At 38.8% G+C, this 22,107-nt stretch overlaps 1 protein-coding gene across 5 annotated transcripts in view; it reads right to left on the bottom strand.

The window, feature by feature from the left end:
• LOC103718064 (BEACH domain-containing protein C2-like) overlaps window positions 1-22,107 on the bottom strand; it is a 57,195-nt gene that overhangs the window by 16,329 nt on the left and 18,759 nt on the right. For 4 of the 5 annotated variants that reach the window (XR_005507750.1, XM_039117760.1, XM_008806709.4 and 1 more), the window contains 6 exons: window positions 19,294-19,370; window positions 18,790-18,871; window positions 13,616-13,951; window positions 12,169-12,791; window positions 7,339-7,423; window positions 1,495-1,689 (listed from right to left, as the gene is read on the bottom strand). Coding sequence is in view for 4 of the 5 variants with exons in the window: in XM_039117760.1 (XP_038973688.1) it covers window positions 1,495-1,689; window positions 7,339-7,423; window positions 12,169-12,791; window positions 13,616-13,951; window positions 18,790-18,871; window positions 19,294-19,370 (1,398 nt within the window). In the remaining variant the exon portion in view is untranslated. The remainder of the gene's footprint in view (window positions 1-1,494; window positions 1,690-7,338; window positions 7,424-12,168; window positions 12,792-13,615; window positions 13,952-18,789; window positions 18,872-19,293; window positions 19,371-22,107) is intronic. The other variant, XM_039117759.1, reaches the window with a different exon arrangement.

Raw genomic sequence — 22,107 nt, 5'->3', positions numbered from 1 at the left:
AGACGAGCCTTTTAAAATGGAGCATGGCAGTGACTATAGCTGGGAATTCTCCCTCCTCTTAGAGGTGGGTGGGCCAAAACACATTGAAATGAGACATGGAAATAATTCTAGGTCCAAAATTAAAGTTTTTAGGACTGGAAATAATAGACTCCAGAACTATTTAATTCAGAAATTGAACACAAATTATACAATCCATCATAACATATAAATCATGCTTGGACGAAAATACAGTCACTACATAATTTTAGGTCCATTTAAAGTTTCTAGGACTGGAAATGCTCATACAACAAGTTGACGTACATTAATACCAGACTACAGAAAATAGTGCACTGAAACCCATTTCACAACCATATCATAAATTTCTAAAATTGTCTAGTTCCAGTGGCAGATGTTGGTACTCCCTAAACTGGTCCATAATGTAAAATAGATGTATGATACAACGGGACTATCACAAAAATTTGTCAACAATATGAAATAAAATTACATATCTATTAATGTCATACTCAAAATGTTAGCCAGTTTAAGTAAATGTCATTTACGAACACAATTAGCTAATTGATTAACAACTGGAAACAGCTTAAAATTAAGGGCGAGTGTTACATCAAGTTAGATATTCAGGCTACACAATAATGCCTGGAACGTGGGACCCAGGTACACAAGCACCATAATAAATTAACAGCAAACACTTGGTTAGAGGGGACGAGAAAAGAATATTAGAACAGCAGTTATGAGTAGCGACATCAAAAGCCCTCACGCAAGTCAAGGATCAATGGGAGAAAATATAAGGATATTAATTACAAGCAGTAAGGTGCAAGGTGCAGTGAATAAAACAAACTTCGGGTAAAAATGTTGGGATGAAACACTTAAATTTAATGAATAACGAGTATGATGTTTTTGTAGAAAACCAATATCATAGTTTTAAAGAAACTCTTGCATATTTTTAATTTAACAGAGACTTGTAGAAAAGAGAAGTTTTATGCAAAGAAAAGATGTCCATAGAAGCTTGATGAGAAGGCCAAGATCTAGAGAGTCCTTATAAGTACGTTGAATCACTTGTTTAAAAATATTAATAGTTTTAATGACTAATAAAACGTAACTGAAAAAATAACCAACTCCTGAAATCAACTGAAACCACAGCTTAGGCATGAATTTCATTCAAGCAATAAAAAGGAAGTTTAAAGGTCAATCACTTGTTGGACAACAATCCAAATAAATAATGTTCGATTAGCTTAACTTTTATATAAAGATATCATAACCTAAGTACAGAAATGAGAATTTAAATTATATTTCATACATACATCCAGTAAAATTGTTGAAACAAGAAAATGGTAGCATTTTTGCCAGAAATTAATTTCAGAAGTAAAACATGGAGATCATTAACAACGTTGAGGGAAAAGTTCGTGTTTCCCAGGCAGCAAAATTCCAAGTTATGAAACAATTTGAAGTTACATCTATGTAAAAGGAATAATTAAAGTAAAGCAGTAATTTATTCACCTCAACTGGCAGCGCATCTGCTGCCAAAGCATGATCATCAACAATAAGAGGATTTTGACCATCCGAGGAAGTAAGATCATGAATTCCAGCCAAAAGGGGTCGCCAACGTCTTAGAATGGCTACAAATGGTGGTAAAATTGCCTCAACAAACTGTTTTCTAAGAGGTTCTCTGTCTCTGCCAATGGCATGCCACACCTGCATCATGAGATTGATAAAAAAGCACAAACTTTTTTTTTTTTGTATCACAATGAAATTTTATTAAAATAAATCAAAAAAGTAAAGCAATTGACAAAAAATCATAAACAAGAATAATACTACATATTAAGGAAATGAAAGCATTAGTCTAATGGGATCTTTGGATACACTATTATTCACGGTCTGAAATATTGCGGTCCAGTTTTGTCTTGGCCAAGATCTACCGGACCGACTGTACCGACGTACCGGTAGGCACCGGTACCGGTTCGGTACCGATCGGCCAACAGAGCAACGCAATGCGCGGACACGAAAAAAAAACAACGCGCGGACGAGAAAAAAAAACAATGCGTTAAATGCCATAGAGTGGCACTAAATGGGAAACTGTGCGCGGTCATGCCATAGAGTGGCACTAAATGGGAAACTGTGCGCGGGCGCGGTTCCCTGCAAGGGAACCGCCACAGGCGCAGTTCTCCTATGCGGGAAATTGTGCATGGGAGCAAGCTAGGCGCGCGATTCCCCGTTCGCACCGGTGCGGGCGCTCTTCCCTGCGCGCGGGCCCAGTTCCTAGTCCTATAGTTGCTCATCATCCCTATGGTAAATTTGCATAGTTAATCCAAAGAATTAAATAATGCTGAAAAGTCTATTTTCAAATATGTTGTATTATAATGTAGACTAACTTAGGATTCTGATATCAATACTGTAGTGTAACTCGAGTTTATTTACAAACCGTAACATACCGCCAATTTTCATTATTTGACACAATATATTGTAACACATTGTGCCATAGTTTCAATTGATAATAGCAAAGTACATGATATTTAAGTGACAATTGATACTAGTGTTTTAAAATGTGGTGCATGTTGCTGAATATACAGCCACTTATGCATATGCAATCTCCAAACCACACTGCATACCCTATATGCAGCTATAAAATGCAGTCAGACCATATATGGGATGAAAAGGTGGCTCACTTAGCACCCTGCGCATGCATATGCAATAGGACAAGCATTTCAAGGCTACATATGTAGCCTACTTATTATTATGTGGCCACATAAATTGCTCGTTTCATCATTTTGTGGCCACATATAATGGGCCTCCTTACCATTATTCGACCACATATGTGGGCTTCATAAAATTGTATGACCATGTGTAGCCCACTTGATGTGGGCCTATGTGAATACAACAGGTTGAATATGACACTTGGGTTAGATATAGATTTCAAATGAGCCAAACAAGCATATATTATTTTTTTAATAATATTATGACTACTGTTAGCAAGAATTAAGTACTTAATAGTAATCATTAATGTTAGATGTTAATTGTAATTAATATTATTAAAATTACTATATTTAATATATCTTTTATTTTTTTGTTTGGAAATACTAACCTGTTCAAATGTCTTGACCGCCCACACATTGCAACTGATTTTGAAAATACTAGTTGATAGCAAGATAGTTTTATGTCTTCAACACTAACTAGAATGAGATATGAAGTTCATGATATAGTACAAGTAATAGATATAGCCAATGACAGCCACTAAGGTGATTTGGCAACTTAACCACCAAGTACCTACAACCAAGGTATGCCGAACTATCCTGAACTGGGTGGTTCGAGCCATACCAAACCAAACCGGTCAAGAACCAGGATAGTTCAAGCGGTCAGGATGGTTCAGCCCCTTAAAACCCTCCCAAAAACCTCACTCTCCCCCAAATGCCCCCGACCATCCATTCTCTCTCTTCCCCCCTCTATCCCTCTCTCCACTCTTCTACCATGATGGGAGCTTCAAAGCTCCACTATGTGCGTCGTCAGTCACTCGTCTCATTCCTCTTCAATGTTGATTGATGCCAATCAATGTCCAAGCCCCTTCCCCTCTCTCCATCTCTCTCCCTCCCTCCTCTCTCTCTCCCTCCACCTCCTCCCTCTCCACCTTCTTTTCCCTGTTTCGGTCCGACACAGTACGATATGGGCTCGTACTGTATTGAACCAATCGTCGGCCAGTACGAGCTCCAATACTTGTCTGGCAAACCTTGCCTACAACTCTCATGTATATCAAGCAAGGCAGCTACTAGGACATCTAGCATTTGGTTGCTTAAAGGCCACCTAGTGCTTAGCATGGTATGCTGCCGGTTCAGCACGTATCGTACCATACCGGTCTGGACCCTGACCGGTATGGTTCAGCCGTGGAAAATGGTACACAACCCGTACCAACAGAACCCAACTGAAGCCTGAGAAAAAGAAAAGAAAGAGAGAGCGAGCGGGGGAGGGAGGGAGAAGGAGAGGCCTCCGCCGCCCCCCCACGGCCTCCACCGGCCCTCCGCTGGCGGCGGAGGCCTCTCCTTCTCCCTCCCTCCCCTGCTCACTCTCTCTTTCACCTCGTCTTCTCTGGCTCTGGCTCTCGGTACGGGCCCGACCCGGTACTGAAATGGTACCGAGAACAATGAACCGGACCGGTAGGCCACCGATACGCCTACCGGTACCGATTCGGAATACCTTGGTGCTTAGGTTGTTGCTTTGACTATGCTCACTATTTAATAATAATGTTGTAAATTTATTTTATCTTAGAATGAAGAAAAAGAAACCCTAGTTTTTCCATGTTTGGATTTTAAGGACTACAGAGAGTGCAAACTGACGATTTGAGTTCATATATCACTTGATTTAAAAATACAGTCTAAATTTATCAAAACATGTTCATGATTTTATGATTTTGTCCAAACAATTTCTAGAAAACAGAAGTACTGAAACTAAGTTGGTATCTATTTATACAAGCTTAAGTAGTTAAGGAAATCACCACCATCCAGCAAGTATTGCTTCATGCCCTCCATGTTCTCCACCTTATCCAAAAGCTATCTTTTTAAAAGCTATATGTATAATGACAAATTATGGTACTTTATGTTATCTGGAGAATCTATTGAGTAAATTTTAACTTCAAGTGCCTACCTAGCCACCTAGGTGCTTTGCCTAAGGTTCATCATCAAGGGCCTACCAGGATGTCTAACAACCTTGCAAGTGATGGAATCTAGTAGGGGAAGAAGGATAAGAAATTTAAATGCATGAGACAATTTCTTTATTTGTTATCCTTATTTTTATTCCCTTTTTTTGTCATAAAGTGTATATTTGATATTGCTTCTGCTTCACAAAAAAAAAAAAGGTGGAGAATTTAGAAGCTAGGTTTTCTAGCTTCACCTAAAAGGCTTTTTTGACTTTTCTTCTTGTAGAAGCACTTTTCAAATGATAGTACTGAATACTTATTTTTTTGGAGAAGTGTTTTCTTGTTTTAAAAGTCGCAAAAGCACTATGTTTAAGCAATATCAACTATGCTCAAAATATTAGAAGAATGGGCCAATGGTTGCTGACTAAAGGTATGTATGTGCTCCAAGATTTTAAACTAATATGATTGGGTTAGAGGAAAACTTTTCTTGCTTTGAACTTTAATATAAGCAAAGATATTGGATTTGAGTTGCTCTTACAAAGAGACTAGTACATAGATGATAGGATATCAAGGTACGCCATACTATACTGAACTAGACGGTACAGGGCAATACCATACCATATGGGTACATAGTACAGAGAGCATACCGACACTTGGCATGCCAAACCAGCCCCGCACCGTACCGTTATAATATAGCAATAGCATGGCACTAGTACAGGGCCCGGTACCGAGGCGGCATACCTTACATGATATGATGCTTAGAATTGATTAAACATAGAGATCTGATATTTCAATAATATACAAAAGAGAACTAAAATACATCTAGTGAGTTAAATAGGAGACCAACAAACTTGTTCATACAGTGAATTGGAAGTCATAGAGGGTCATATCAATATGGCTGCAGTGTAGAATCACTTCAGGTCATAGAAGAATATAGAGATCTACCACATGGTTGCTACTTGCTATAATAAATCTTGCACTAATCGCACTATCAGTAAGCTGACATGAGTGGGCCTGCAATAATGCAACTATTGCACTAAAAGTATGCTAATATGCAGCTCCTCAAACCAACGGAGGGATAAACTTGAGTTAAAAAAAGGAAAGGAACAAAAATGGAGGATTTAAAAAGAAATATTGCTCACTGTTAGGAAACAGAAAAGGACTTGCCAAAAGAATACACTGCTTAGAAGAAAGTACACCTATTATTAATGAAATATGTTCAATACCTTCAAGAAATCGCTCATCATGATTCGTATCTCTCTCTTCATTCTTCTTGTCAGTGACATTCATTGAGAAACTGATACAATATGCAGTGATCTATCACATGCAAATGAATTTCTCTCTCGCACACGCGTGCGCTTTATGGAATGAACTAACAGTTGCTAATTCTTGGTCAGTGAAGTTGTGTCAACGCTATGCCAATAGAACACCCAGATCCAAAAAAATAATCAGATAATGATACAAAAATACTCTCTTATTACTTCTTTATGTCAAACAGAAGGGTCATTCAGATTTCAGAATATCTTTCTTGATTGGCAATTTCGGCACCCATTGTACACATAGAAATCTGTTACTATTTCACTTTGATAAGGTCGATTATCTTAAAAATAATGCCAGTACAGTTTGCTCATGGACATTGTTGCAAACAGCCTTACAAAAAGGATAGGTAAATTCATCTTGGAATTGATTGAACGGCACATTGTCTTTCCTTCATGCACATTGTTTAGCAATTGTAAGCTGGATGTCATTGAAGCATTGCTAAACTTAATGAACTGTATCATGGAGGCTGAAAACAGTCCTTTTATGATACATGATGCATAATATAGCAACACTTATGCAGGCGAATAGAGAAAAGAGACATTAATTTCCATCAATATTGTTCTAAAACAACAGTAAAACCCTATAAAAATTGAAGAACAGAAAATACTATTTCTAGATCACAAAACAAAATCCACTATCATCTAGAACAGGCCCATATCATGTCTATCAATTAATGGAAAACCTAAACTTCATCCAATGTACTCATTCTGATTTTCTCATTTTACCATGTCAGCATCAGACAATTCTTGTCGATAGTACATCAATATATTAGCCACACAACTGTGTCGGTCATCCTTTACAGTTCATCAAATGTGCCAATTACACAACTAATATGCATCTCACTCTATTCTCCCCATTAATGTTTTCATAACCTTGTACATTCTTCAGTTGCCTAAATAATACTGATAAAAGATCTACAATATAGTAATGCTCTCTTTGGGGTACCTTTTGGTCATCAATTTTGGAAAAAAAGAAAAGATATCCAATTATATATTTATTCTTCAAGTTCCGCATCATATCTCTGCTTCAGCTTTTTTAATCTTTAAGAAAGAAAGAATACTACCCCATAAAATAGACTCTTTGTTACAAGATCAAGTTCATAGGAGAGAGGAGAAAAGCAAGTTGTAATTGCTCCCAAAGAAATAAAGTTGAAGTCAGAGTTTAGAAAAAATAAAGTAGAGTGAGTCATATATTTACTGGATAGATCAGTAGTAATAATAGACCGAATTTAGTAACCAGAGAGACCATTAGAACAAATGTATGAAAGCGTATGGCATGGTTGCAAGTTGAAATGTGCGATCATGTTTAGGCATGTCAGTAGATCATTCCCGAGAAAGACAAGAAAGTAAACATATCTTGCTTAACTGGAAAAACTGGAAGAGAAGACAAATTTAACTAACCTCGGAGTAAAGGACAGAACATGCAACCAACACCCTTTGTCTCTTGGATTCAGATATTGGCATGTTAAGAATTGGTGCAAGTACACTGTACATCATAGGCATATTGTTAGAGTAAATTGTTTGAAGACACCAACCTTCAGAGAGAATGATATACAAAATTCTAATACAACAGAAGAACAGCATCAAAAATGACACAGATTAAACCAAAAATGAGTCTTAGATCTCTGACAAATAACCAATACGACATAATCATTGAGTAAAAGACTCACTACCACTATTAAATGTATGCTATAAATAATGCAGTAGCCATGGAAAATTCATCTAATGTTCTCTAACTACTGCTGAGGTATTTCTCTATTATTTATTGCACATTAGGGAATCAGCATTAGTTTCTCTTTACGCAATAAAAGGTTTAAAATACCAGTACCACATACCTTCCCAACTATCAGGATGATCTGGCATCTTTGTACCATACCAAAATGCACTTTTCTGGTTTTGTTTGTCATTTTCTTTTTGAACTTTTTGTCTCCCAAATGAGTATTTGAGTAAACATTGATACTTTTTGAGGTTCCCAGCATCACAGAAGCCAGATCGCTGTAAGGGCAGGTTGAATCTTCCCTCCTTCCCCTCCTTTATCCTCTTCCTTCCTTTCTTGTTCTCCCCCATCTGTTTCCCTGTCTTTCTCAGTCTCCGCCTGCACTGCCCCTTGTGACTAAGCCAGATATAGAGAGAGCTGGACCCCCTACTGCTCTCTCTCTCTCTCTCTCTCTCTCTCTCTCTCTCTCTATTTTTATAGTTAGAAATAGCGACCGGTGTCCCACAAGTGTCCCGGTCCTGGTTTCTGTTAGAATTTTGTGGTACTAATGGTACCATCCCATTTTAGTGGGACCTAAATTATGATCCACATACTTTTGAGGCTTCAACGACCATAAACTAGACTGGTGAAAATTCTTTTCCTAATTTTCCCTCTCTTTTAAAAGCCTTCCCTTCCTCAAAGTTAGGTAGCAGAGCATCCATGGTAACAAGAATTAAGAGAACAGAAGCACCAAAGAAATGCTGTCAATGTCACCCTCCCTTCAATTTCTCTCTCATTTGCCTTGGTTGTTAGCCACTTAACCATCTCCAACACTGTTAATTTGATGGTTGTTAAGAAAGAAATCTCTGTTTAATATAATTGTAACAGCAAATGCAGGAGAGGTATCAATTGAGTAAGGAGATTTCTGACACCTGATACCACAGGCCAACTTAAAGGGTGGACTATAAGCACAAGGCTTCTTGGTGCTTGCTAGAGAAAAATGAGAAAAGATCTAACTTATTCAAAATTAGTACATTCCATGTACTATAGGTAAGCAAAAATGATTGGACTACGAATTTGAGTGTTGGCAAGTTTGGCGGTTGCCTTTCAATAACCATATGCTGGTTTATGCAACTAATTTAACAAGTAATGACTTGTGATAGCTAGAAGCCTCTTAAACATGTGTAGATTAAATTAACTAGTAACACTTCAACTTTTACATCTACCTACAAAAAAGTTTTTCAATGAACATGTTATATTCATAATTTAAAATATGCCACTATGATGTGTAGAAAAGGGTCACATATGTAGTTTTATGTTTGGTTGTATCAATCACTTGAACCAAGGTTTGCTGAACCGGTGCTAGAGGTAGTACCGGCCGGCTATAGGATTCGATGCAGTACAGTCCGTATTGTGCCAAACCAAGGCATTCCCAAAATAGGGAAGGAGGTGGAGAGAGGAAAAAGGAGAGAGGAAGAGAGGGAGGGAGAGGGAGAGGGAGGAAGGAAGAAAGGGGGAGGGCCGAGGGTTAAACCCTAACCATGGTGAAGCAAGAGAGAGAGAGGGAGGGAGGGAGGGAAACACTAACCCTAGCAGAGCGAGAGAGAGAGAAAGAGAGAGAGAGAGATAGAGGGCATGCTTACCGATGACAGGGCGAGCAGTGTCAATTAAGTAGGGAGGGAGGCTCCCAAAAACCATCGCGAGCTGGAGGAAGGGGTGATGCTTCTCTCAAATTGTAAGCCAAGAGGGAGGGGAGGGGCAGTTTATAAATGAATCAGGACTTGGGAGGGTTCATAATTGAACTGGCGGTGGTTCGGCCTATGTACGAAGCCAACAAGGCGAACCATCCCGATTCCTTGTTGATTCGATTTGGGGCAGTGCGGCCAACCATGACTTGAACAGATTGCATAGAGCAGATAGCTAGCGGATAATTTGTCGAGTGACACTTCAAATATGTTTTCTATATTTTCAAAGGGAGAAAAGCTTGACTCTGCAAAGTGAATATAAAAATGTTCAAATAGGTAATAGTGGCCCAATGGGAGAGATACATCCTACAATGTGACTTGTTCACAAAATATCAATTTATGTCTGCATATTAACATACAAATATATAGACATATGCAAGGTACGCCAAACCGACCGAACCGACGTACCGGTGGAGACCGGTACCGATTCGGTATCATTACCAAACCGGCCAACTGCCAAAAAAAACAAAATATCATCGACGCGCGTGCGTCCGTATTTTAGCCACATAGTCGCATTAACTCTGTGGCATTAAATGCCCACGCGGGGCTGCGTGGGCTCGTTCTTGCGCGCGGTGCCGCGTGGGCTCGTTGCCTCGCATGGGAAACCGCGCACGAGCGTGAGCAATTTCCTGTTTGCGCTCACGGGGGCGCGCTGCCTCGTGCGCGAACGCCTTTTTTTTCCCTTTCCTTCTTTTTCCTCCTTTCCGAACTCTCTTCCTCTCCTTTCTTCCCCTCTCTCCTCTCTTCTTCTCTCTTTCCCCCTTCTCCCGCGAGCAAAGAAGGGGCCGGAACCACAAGCAAGACGGGTGATCCTCGTCGGCCCGAGGAAGAAGGTTGGCCCAAGGCCCGGTGCAATAGGTAGGTTTCTTCTCTTCTTCTTCTTCTCCTCTTCCTTTTCTTCTTCCTCTTCTTTCTCTTTCTTCCTCTTCTTCTTCTCCGGTGCCGGTACCGGTTCGCACCGATACCAAGTTGTATCGGTGCGAACCGCACTGGTTCCACCGGTACGGGCAAGGAGCCATTAGGGTTGGAAGCAAATTCTAGAGTTGTATCGTACCAGTACTGGCCGGTACCAGTACGGTACAGGCTGAATCGGTCAGTTCTGACGGGTTCAGCAGACCTTGGATATATGATACAAATAGCTATATCAATAATTGCAATAGTTATTCAACAAATTTTCTAATTATGTATGAAACAATTTTCTCATGCATGAAATTCACAAGAACCACAACACCATAAATCAAACATCTATACAAGATTATGTCCAAAATCGACCTAAAAGGATATGTCTCTAACTCATGAACCAAGATCACATTGACACGGTTCATTACTTTCCCACAATATAAATGGACATAAGGCATCTAGGCTGTATTTAGTTAGGGATTAAAGGAGGATTAAATGGAACAAAAACCCCTTTAAGCCATTTATTCCAATATAACCCACCAAGCACTAGAAAAAATAAGCAATTTATTCCGAGGGCAAAGTGGATATTTTAAAAGTTGGTAAAGCTACTTTTCCACCTAACTCGGAGAAAACTATTCCACTCTATAGGGTGGAGTAGTTTATTCAATAATAAAGTGAGTTAGGACTTAGGAGTGAATTAAACTAGGGATCGCCAAACCTTTCCAAACCGGATGGTTTGGCACATACTGAATTGGACCAGTCCCTTACGGAAATTGTTTTCAGCAATTCATAACGGCTTAAGGCTAGGGTTTCGACCAATCTCTCCCGATACCGATTCACGAGTGCCTATCCCCTTCCCTCTCTCTCCCTTTCTCCGATAATCATCTCTCCTCTCCCCTCTCCCTCTCTCTCCCTTTCTCCGATGATCATCTCTCCTCTCCCCTCTCCCTCTCTCTCCCTCTCTCAGATCCTCCTCTCCCCACTTAGTCTCCCACCGTCTCCTTCTCTCCGATCCCCCCTCCTCTCTCCCCTATACCTCTCTCTCACTCTCTCCAGGATGGACGAGCGAGAGAACTCCGAATCAAGCATTCTTTTCTTATCCCTCCTGCTCCCTAGAGAAAAACCCTAGCAACCCCATTCGACGAGACCGCCATCCATGGTGATGGCTAGGCGAGTCCTCTCTCTCGCCCTCTCCCTCCCCCTATTTCGATATGCATCGGGTTAGTACGTATTGGTATCATACCAAACTGGTCGCCAACTAGTACATACCCCAGTATTAACTATGCAAACCTTGAGTTACTATTTAAACTGAGTTAACTTACTCCATGACCACATGCACCCCTATAATTTTGAAAGTTGAAATGGAATTGCTACATAAAAAAGAGAGGCAGAACACAATATATTATTTCCACAAACTAAAACAAAAATGATTTAGCTAATAAGTATATTGGATTGATTAAAAAATACATGGAAGTAAATACATTATTATGCCACATATATCAAGCTATGCACTAATGAGGCATTAAATCCATGCACTGTAGCAAGGACAAAAATGTAGAGTTGGATGCATAATAAACCTAAATGAGTAATTCTAGAAAATGGTAAAACCATAAGAAGCTTCAGCCTTCAGTAGTTCATTATAGAAATATAATGAATGAGAATGTAATGAGAGATAAGACATTGTTTGATGACAAGCACGGACCTCATTAAATGGGACATCAAAGGACCTAAGTATAACCATTGGAAGCACATAGCAGCACGGCTAAGTTCAAATGGAGGAAAGGAAACAACATGTTGATCTAGTAGAAGAGACATGGAATCAATTAAACCTAGATCCAAAATTGCACCATTTTTGAGTGTAACAAACAGATAAGTTTAGTACAATGTTACCTCCAAAGAAGTGCTGAACGAGGTTTCCTTGTTGATAAGCGATTATTACTATCTAATGGCTTGGTGTTCCCAGTTTGATAACTCAACCCTTCTGATATGCCATCTTTTATACTTATATTCCTCATGAAAATGTCATCATTGCCATTGTCATCTTCCCTCATCGACAAAAGAACCATGCGAAGCATGCATAAAAATGGCTGATCACTGTCCAACAGCTGGTAAAGTGCTGTCATTCCACCCATCCCAGTGCCAGATCCACCTCCAATACCAAGACCACCACCAATTCCAGATTCATCTAACAGAAGTGCTTGCAGCATGGCAACTGACTTCTTCACTAATGGAAGCTCAATCCAGTTTCCATCTGAGTCCTTTTCCAGAGCACATTTCCAAGATTCCCAACCACTTCCCCCACCACCAAAGACTGTCAATTTTGGGGGAATGCCAACACCATACCACAATCTGCTCCTGTACTTCCAACCTTCAACTAGATCTAAGACACAGCTGCCATAAGATACAAACGCACACCGAACAGATTCATAAGGCTCTGCTGCAGCTGCTGCAGTAAGGCGCTCCATAACTGCTGCAGAAATTTGGCCATTTGCGTCAGCCATAGAAGCAAGGACCTGAATTGGAGAACAATATACAAACTTAGAGATGACTTGGATGATATGGAAAAACAGATTCAGCAAGAAGTTATTTAATTAGATTTGAATCGATCAGATTATGCATGCATGCATATACATAAACGTGTATACTTGCATACATACATACATACATCCATACATATGTACATACATATTCTAGAATGGGTATCCCAAATCGACCAAGATATGAAAAACAATATCAGCCATTCTTGAGAAATCATCTCTTCAAAGATCACCGATACATGCCACCGGCTATAAAATATTAGCTAATCCTAACATTGCAAAATTTTAAAATCCATGCAAACATAAGTTGAATGTTGAAGGTGGACGCACATATTCGTTCAAAAATAATTTGTGTCGTAACATAAAATGAACAATTACATTGCTGAAACAAAATTTTAATATATGGGATACTGAAAACTAGAGCATACTGATATATAATCATGTAGGAAAATTATGGATACCTTTTCATCAAATACTACACCAGAACTAAGAAAGAGAGCAAATTAAAATGCAGCCTCTTATGATAAATCAACAATATTTTGCAAACTCTAGAAGTCTAGATACAACCAGAAATTTACTGAGAAACATTATCATTTTCGATGTTTAGCAGCTCCCGAGTGATTTGATACCAGCATCACATCACTCAAAGCAACAATTGGCATCTCAAATGAAAAAAGCAAGATAAATTCATTATACCAGTATACAACAAACAAATGAACCATCATCAGAAATGAGGTCCATATAAATAAAGTTCACTACATGGAATAATAGAATTATTACAGAGATATCAGCATACATACATCAAGGGAAAGACCACCAGTATCACTGGACAATGAAGTCCTCCTGGATCCAATGTCATCCATAGATTCACTGCCAGTTCTATCTAGAGAATTTGAGTGACTAATAGTGGATGAAGTCACTGCAGCAGGGGATCTATGGCCATCAACTGACTTGGAAGTGCAAAACAGCTGCCCTTGTAACCGCAAGTGATCTTCTACAAGCATTAGAATTACAATTGCATTCTCAGCTAATGCAACTGAAAGATGAGCAGCATTGTCTGCTTGTGCTTTAGCTTCTTGTGGTGACAACCCCTCAGCTGCTACACCAGCAGCTGCTGCTGCAACAACTTGAGTCTGCTGCAAAAGAAGAGCTAGGTGAAATTATTATTTTGGCACCTCTTCTTGACAAAAAGCAGCAAACAAGATTCAAGTTCTGAAAGCTAATACACAATGTACAGTTAGCAATTCTATATCCTACACAAGGGTATAAAAAACAATAACCAGAGATTAGAGAAAGAGACCAACCGTAGAATGAAGACATCACTAGTTTAGCACCCTTCACAAATATTTTAATAAAAGCACATGTATAGACGATGGTGTGATATTCTAATGTGGTTAGTACCAACAGGATAACAGCATGCCTGGGTTATCCTTAATAAAAAACAAAGTGACAATTACAAGCTACAGATCTTCCATGATAGTAAATACATCTAGACATATATAGCCCTTTCTTCAGCAGAGACTGAAATATCTGTAATATGCACAGATGTGGTCATCCATCACTTGGTCATGTAAGCCAACACTTAGATACAGCATTCCTTAGAGTTAACTCTCTTGCAAGGAAATTTGATATGAATTAATTACATGGTTACCTACAATCTTGTTTCGTAATAATTTTCACATAAGTTTGCAATTCCTTATCCTGTCTACAAGACATTGTGATCACCAATACCAGATACAGCATGGGAGTTCAGATGCCAGAGTCTAGTCCTAATATAGACATCACTTCAGGCTAAACAGCTTGATGAAATTAAATTCCAATTCCCATATATAGAGCTAGAGATGATAAACACTGGAATGACCAATAACATGCAGTACTACTCGATACAAAGTCAACAATTGTAACATGCAAAGTTGCAAACTAAGAAAACCAATAGAAGCATAAAGCTAAAGGAAAAAAAATCTATCCGAAATAATATTTAATAAGACAATCACTGGCTTTCCTCTGTATGAGATTCCAGTATAGTTAGTGCCCCTTGTCAGAATTTCCATCCAAACAATCACTAAAAACTGGCCGACTTTCCGCTTCTTATCCTCCAGTCTATTGAGGATCAACTACCAACCTTCAAAACCACCAAAAATGGAGTGCAACGAGGGAATTGTTGGGTAAATAAATTTTCCTAATCTGCAAACTTTTACAGGCCTCCTTCCAGCACCGTTCTCCAGCTTTTTAGCTGATCTTTCTACTTGCCACCTTACCACTACTCCCTGTTCAAAACCAACATCCCTTGCCATTTCTACAATTCTATCACCATTTGACAACAAAGAGATTTACGGAAACAATCCTGAAAGTCAAATAAGAAGGATCCGCATATGCATAAAAGAAAAAAAGCAGTTGACAGATGGATTGATTATTGGATCTCTAGGCAGTGAACTTCTAAAACTTCTTATGAAGCTTCATTTGAAAAGATTGCACATCCAAGCATTTAAAATCCAATATATCTTGTATGGGAAAACTAAATATTAAAGGAAAATTCCCCACAACTTTGCATGTGTTGCACAAACACAACTGTGCTTTAACAATTTTCAAACAGATCCACTAATTTAATCGTCATTGCAATCTGACCCTCCCAAAAATACCCTTGCCATCTGAAGAAAGTAAGAATGGAAAGTGGGAAGCCTCCATCCCCCCAACCTACTCATTATCTTCCTTGATGTGCCTGTTGCTCCCTGTCTCCCCCTCTTGCTGCTCTCCATGAGCCTATAATATGTATCCAATGCAAGGTTTGTCGTCTTACTACTAGACCGTACCACATTCTATTATAGTGTTGGTATGCATGGTATGGTACCCCCTTCGGTGTACCAAGTGCCAGTACATCCTTCGTACTAAATACCGATTCAGTACTAATATGGTACAATATAGTCGGTACGCACCAGTACTGATCGATATAATACGGTACAGTCAGAATGCATTGGTATGGTACAGTACGGTCGATATGCACCGATACTGACCGATACAGAAAATCTTGATCCAACGTGTAGTTCTCACCCACTAAATCCTCTATCTCCATTTCCTATCCAACATTTTGTCTCATGACAATCTTGTTGATCGGGCCATAGAGAGAGAGAGAGAGCGAACTATCAGGACCAATCGTTGGTCTTCCTTTCACATCCTAGCTCTTGGATTTAAAGAGAGCAAAAGAGCTCAAATCACCTTACCATGGGGAGTTCTTGTACCACCAGAGAGTTCAGGTGGCACCTTCTCTCCGTTCTCTTCACACAAACTCCCCTCCTTGACAGTCCCTCCGATCATTCATTGCCTTTTTCTTCTTCTCCTTGTTCTCTTGTTCTCATTCCTATAACAAAGACTCCTTTTTTCCGGTAGTCATATTCTTTTTTTGTTGCCTAGTTTCTTAGTTAATTTTTTGTTGTTTCCACTCTATAAAGCAAGAAGAAGCAATCATCAAATTTCTAGAGCTTGCACATAAATTAATGAGCATTTCTCAAGAATGCATCGAAGTTCCAACCCGCACTTCACAATCGTTTCATGCAGCAGGAGCCTTTAAATCTTCCACTCTATCAAGCAAGAAGAACCAATCATCAAATTTCTAGAATCTACATCTAGATTAATGAGCATTCCTCAACAATGCATCAAGTTCCAACCCGCAGTCGTTTCATGCAACTGGGCTCCAGCAAAGGCCCATGCGAGCTTGGTGCAGGCCATGAGGAGGAAGAGAAAGGTGATATGAATTATGAAGATATTGGGCTTCACACTCCATTCTAGCATCTGAGCATAAAGAAAAATGGCATTAGATATGTGGACCTATGTGAAGCGCCTCTAATCATGTGTTCCATATGAAGAGGCCTAGCATAGAGATTTGTTCAAACAGATTGTAAACATGGCACATAATTCCATGAAGAGAATTTGCAGATGAAATCAAGAGCTCTATAAGTGCTTGGAGATCTAAGTTGAATCCTTTGACCACCAATTAGCTATGGATTTGCTTCAGAGCCATGGAGAAGGCTAGAGAGCATGGTGGCTAAGTGGAGGAGGGTGGGAGAAGGCTATCGCTCAAGGTGATGTTGGAGATAAGGATAATGCAAGCGACAATAGAAGTGGTGGATCAAGGGCAAGGGTGGAAGCAAGAGCAAAGAGGTCGAGCTTGGAATATGTGCAGCGTGGGCAGCAGACAGGGAGAAGCCTCATCCGATAGGTTGGTACCGTTCAGAACATGGTGGGCGGAACCATCCCGAACCACCCGCTTCAAGGTGTACCGAGCCCTACCGGCGGCAGATCGGGACGGTTCCGACAACCAAAACGAGACGCCGGCAATAAAGGGGGAGAAGGAGAAGGAAATAGAGGAAAAGAGAGCAGGGAGGGAGGGAGAAGGAGAGGAAGGAAGAGAGAGGGAAGTAGAGGCCGGCCGGTCGAGGGCTACGGAGAATCAAAAGGGGCCCCCTATTTCGAATGAAAGAAGAAAACTAGAAGCAGAGCCCCTTCGCCTCCACGCGGCTCGCCAGCCCTCCACCCTCCACCATGCTCCGTCACCCTCTTCTCTCCCTTCTCTCCCTCTCTTTCTCCCTCCTATTCTTCCTCTCCTCTACCCCCTCTATTGCGTCGATACAGGGCGTACCGACCCGTGCTGCTAAGCAACCTGTCCAAGCTCCAGTTCCGGCACAACAATCCATGGTTCAGAAAGTACAAGAACTTTGCAGCAAAAATATTTTTATATTAAAAGAGATATTTTAGTCATTCCCAGATGGTTGTTAACGTCATAGGAAAAATGGATGGAAGGGTCACATTGCAGCAGAAATTAAGTTGATGGATCTGGTTAAAAAATTTTAAAGTGCAAGGGGTATATGTGCAACATGGGCAATGTTGAGGGGATCAAAAGATAATTTTCACAATACTAAAATACTAACACTAATCAGATCAAGATCCGCCAAACGGGTACCCGAACGCGTACCGGTCAGCACCCGATACAGCTCGATATCGGACCGAACCGATAAGGCAGTAGCAGATGGCCCATACCCAACTGGTTCACACCGAGTCGGTACCGAACCGGCCAGTAAAGGACCGGTTCCGGCCGGTCCAATATCGGTTCCGACCGATTCTGGCCGGTTCCGGCCAATCCAATATCGGTTCCGGTCGCTAGGGGCCGGAACCGAATATGAATGACGAACCGATCTGGTTTCGCACAGGATCGGTTCAGTACTGCCTGAACTGGGCCGAACAGCCCAGTTCGATAGACCTTAAATCAGATAATCAGTACATTGTAGATCTTTGTGCTGCATCCTTCATTTTCAATAAATGTGCCAACATCTGAAACCTTTCATAAAGCTTCTCTAAAAAAAATAATATATATATATATATAAATATTTAAAGCCTAGTATTTTGTATTGAAAAAAACTGCACACTTGAATGTCAACACCAGTCGAATCATCCTTATTTCATAGATCTTTGTGCTGCATCCTTCATTTTCATATCTATTTATGCCATTTTGCATAAAGTATGATTTTAGATTAATTCATTCATAAGAATATCATTATTAGATTAATTTATTCATAAATTATAAATGTAAACATATACACACATATTTGCATGACACAGTCTTAAGTCATATCATATTATTTGATCAATTTATTCATAAACTAAACCCCAGTCGTCGATTTGTTCATAAACTAAAAATGCTCTATAACATCATGCAAGCTGTCACCCTAGGGTTTTGTATGACCACATCTGGTAGCCACAAGACAATGGTGATAGTTGAACTGAAAATGATTATATCATCTAGACAAATGTTTTGTCATTATAGATTCGGTGATATATTGCTCCAAACATACAGCCTAATGATGCAAAAATACGTAATACCAATGATGTCAGTAAGATTCAATTTCCAATATGCTTCAACATGCTATATTTCAAAACAGTTGCAACATAAAAGAAACTTAAACATTTACAAATTGGAACTTACCTGAACTTGAAGCTCCCTAGCAGCAAAGTCTAGCAAGCCACCCAATAGCCTTCTTTTAAAGACAGGCAACGACTCTTCACGTCTTCAAATATAAAAAGTGAGTTAATAAAGGTTATGTAAAATAAGTTTTACATAACATAGTTTCATAAGCCAAATCTAAATGCATATCTACTACAGCTCGTCAGAAGCAAGATGCTAACCACCCATTAACATTGATGTTTCACAAGACAAGAATTCTGACTAATTTTCATTGTTTATTCTTCATCAGAAATTACATTTTTCTTCCAATAATTTTTGCCATAATAAAGCCAATAAGCAGATATATTTGCAATAATAGCAATAGTATAGTAAAACAAAAGTTTCAACAATCAAAGAGATAAATTAACAATTTGTATTTTCTAAAAGACAGGAGACAAGTACACCACAACAAACAGTAATTTTAACATGAGTATGGGATAACAACATTAATGATATGATTGTTAAATGACTGCCTTATATAGGTACCTGATTCGTTGATCTCCTGTACTAGATCCCCCAACCATTGACAGCCATTCTGAGCAATGAATTGTTGCTTCTACATCCTATAAATGAAAAGATGCAATGAATATGATAATCTATGATTTGTACAAGGCAACAGTAAGAAAATTGATGAATACTAAATTGATACTATGACTAACATGCTTTAGAGAGCAAGGTAGTCCTAGGTGGTAACACCCTTGAAGGCTAAGCAAGAAGCCTAGACAGCCAAGCCTAGGGGCGTGCAAAAACAGGCCGAACTGCAAACCCAACCCAAACCGGTCTCTTCGGTTTGGTTTATATCATTTTTTTTTTTTGGTTTGGTCTCAGTTTGAGAAAGTCTTGAACCATAAAAAATAAAGTCCAGTTTTGGTTTGAGTTTTCACAAAATCAATTCAAACCGACCCGACCCGACCCAACCTGTGTGTATATATACAAATATATATCTTCAACCAGACCCGACCCAACCCAACCCAGCCTGACCCATATGTATCTATATATATATTTTTCAATTTTTTATTTTTTATATTTTCTTTTATATATAAAATAAAATTTTAATGACTTAGCCCAGCCCATTTAGTCTAGTCCATTGAATGTCAACCCTATATGAAATGAAATTTTTTATGTTTAGACTTAGCCCAGCCCATTGAATATCAACCCGATAAACTAAACCAAAACCGAACAAAATTTTTCGGGTTAGTTGCAAGCAGTTTTTGCAGATAGTCGATTTTGTTTCAGTTTTAGTTTTAGGAAACTGGTTTAAATTGGTTCAGTTTCAGGTTTAGCTCCAAACTGACCCAACCCGACCTATGCACACCCCTAGCTAGGTAGGTATCAAGAGTTAAGAGTATCTAATATTTATACATAAATATTTTACCAGATATTTCGCATATAAATGTGCTTGTACAATCAACAACATGCAATTAGATTGCAAAAAGCTTATCAAAGTCACCAAGAAAATGGTAAAATGCAAGAACCGTTTTTTAACTATTACGGAATCTTCAGTTTAACAGTTTAAGTTTTACCTCGTAACTAACGAAATTTTTGAAGAGACCTAAATTTCCAAACAAATGAAAATTCATAAATTAACAAATTACAGCAACATATGCAATATATATGTCCTATTGAACCCCCAGGTCTGCCCATTTAATCGAGAGGCCCGGAGCCAAAACTACTCCGCTTCATATATTTACATCGCCCATGAACTATATTAAAAAGGCAGGCTAAGTTTGTGAAAAAATCCATTCTTTAATTTTTGTTCAATATGCTTTAAGAATTCCCAACTCAATGTGCAACCTTGGTTCAAGGATGCGATGTATCTTGGTTCTTTCTCCACCCTGAATCAAGTCTCTCTTAAAAAAATTCTAAAGTTAATTGTTTTCAGAAAAAAGAGTTTATAAGCCACATTCTATGACCTACAAGTAGAATAAGTTAATTAGGTAAAGTTTTTAGTAAATAAGTAAATCATATTACAATTATTATAAGGAATATTCACTAATAAAATATTGCATAGAAAAAGCATATCTATGCATAGGTAGAAAAAAGTAGACCTATCAAGGTCACAATAGATCAGCGATGGACTTACATATACCATGCAAGTATCATCTGCATCATGAATTCTAATCAAAACCTTAGGCTTGGGGCATATCTATATAGAAGTTGTCTCAGGTTCCACTAGGGAACCCTCATTTCAGTTGTAAGCTCATTAACAAAATTCTATAAGGTATTGTCACCTTGGCCAAATCCATCTACACATAATAGTATAACAAACTTCTGTAATATTATCTGCATATTATCCCAATTGTTGATCCAATCCTTCTCCTCTCAAACTCAAACTTTGAGTTGTCATGAGAATGAAAAGCATAACCTTTGGTTCTGATCATTGGTTATGATGCTTTCTGTGCATGATCAGAATGCATGTAATTGTCCTCTTTTGCAACCTTGAATTTCCTCATCACCTCAAAGTCCAGAAAGGAGGCCAACTTAGGGTATTGAAAAGAAAATAACATGGTGATTAGAGTTAATTAGATCATAACTCATAAGTTCTGAACAATAATTAGCTCTGAGTTCTGACAAATGTGGTAAATGGTGCGAAGTGGTTCATTCAAATTGATAATGGCAAGCAAACCAAGGATGTTACATGTATTTAGCTTCACTTTTCTAACACCAACTTAACAGAATAACAATTAAGCCCCAGTATTACAGATTTGCCTCAATTGTCAGTCCTACTATCTCCATGACCAATCATTCGGAAATTCAAAAATTCATAAATCCAAAGGCTCAATATCATAAAAGATCAACGACCTATGAGGAATATGTTGTTGGCAAACACCTCCGTGTATAGAGGGAGACTGTAATTTTGCTAAAATATAGGGGGAGACTGTAAGAGCAACCAGAAGTTGGCAAACACCACTTTGAATAAATGGAGAGGTGACTACTGCTTGAATATGAAGGTGAAAGTTGTCAATGGATTTCCTTCACGATGCCATATAGGAAAAGTTGGTAGAAATTCACTAGATACTATGTTCCATTTGTTTGAGAATGAGAAGAAGCATTAGATTTGTAGAGGGGAAGAAGAAAAGAAAAGTATACACATGACTAGGAATATGTCGTTGAAATTTCAGTTACTGCAAAATTTCCAAGCCCAAAAACAAAGAAAAGCAAAAATAAGAACATACCCATGGAAAAGAGACACCGAAGCGTAAAGTTATTGATTTGTGAATGAACTATAAAATTTCTCCCAAAGATTTAGAACTCAAACTAGACAGATTTTATAGAGTAAAACAAAACTTTACATTACTT

This window comes from Phoenix dactylifera, unplaced genomic scaffold (assembly GCF_009389715.1).
Source record: "Phoenix dactylifera cultivar Barhee BC4 unplaced genomic scaffold, palm_55x_up_171113_PBpolish2nd_filt_p 000274F, whole genome shotgun sequence".
Classification (NCBI taxonomy): domain Eukaryota; kingdom Viridiplantae; phylum Streptophyta; class Magnoliopsida; order Arecales; family Arecaceae; genus Phoenix; species Phoenix dactylifera.
Note: the sequence above shows the minus strand (reverse complement) of the source record. Positions and strands in the feature narration are given on the sequence as shown.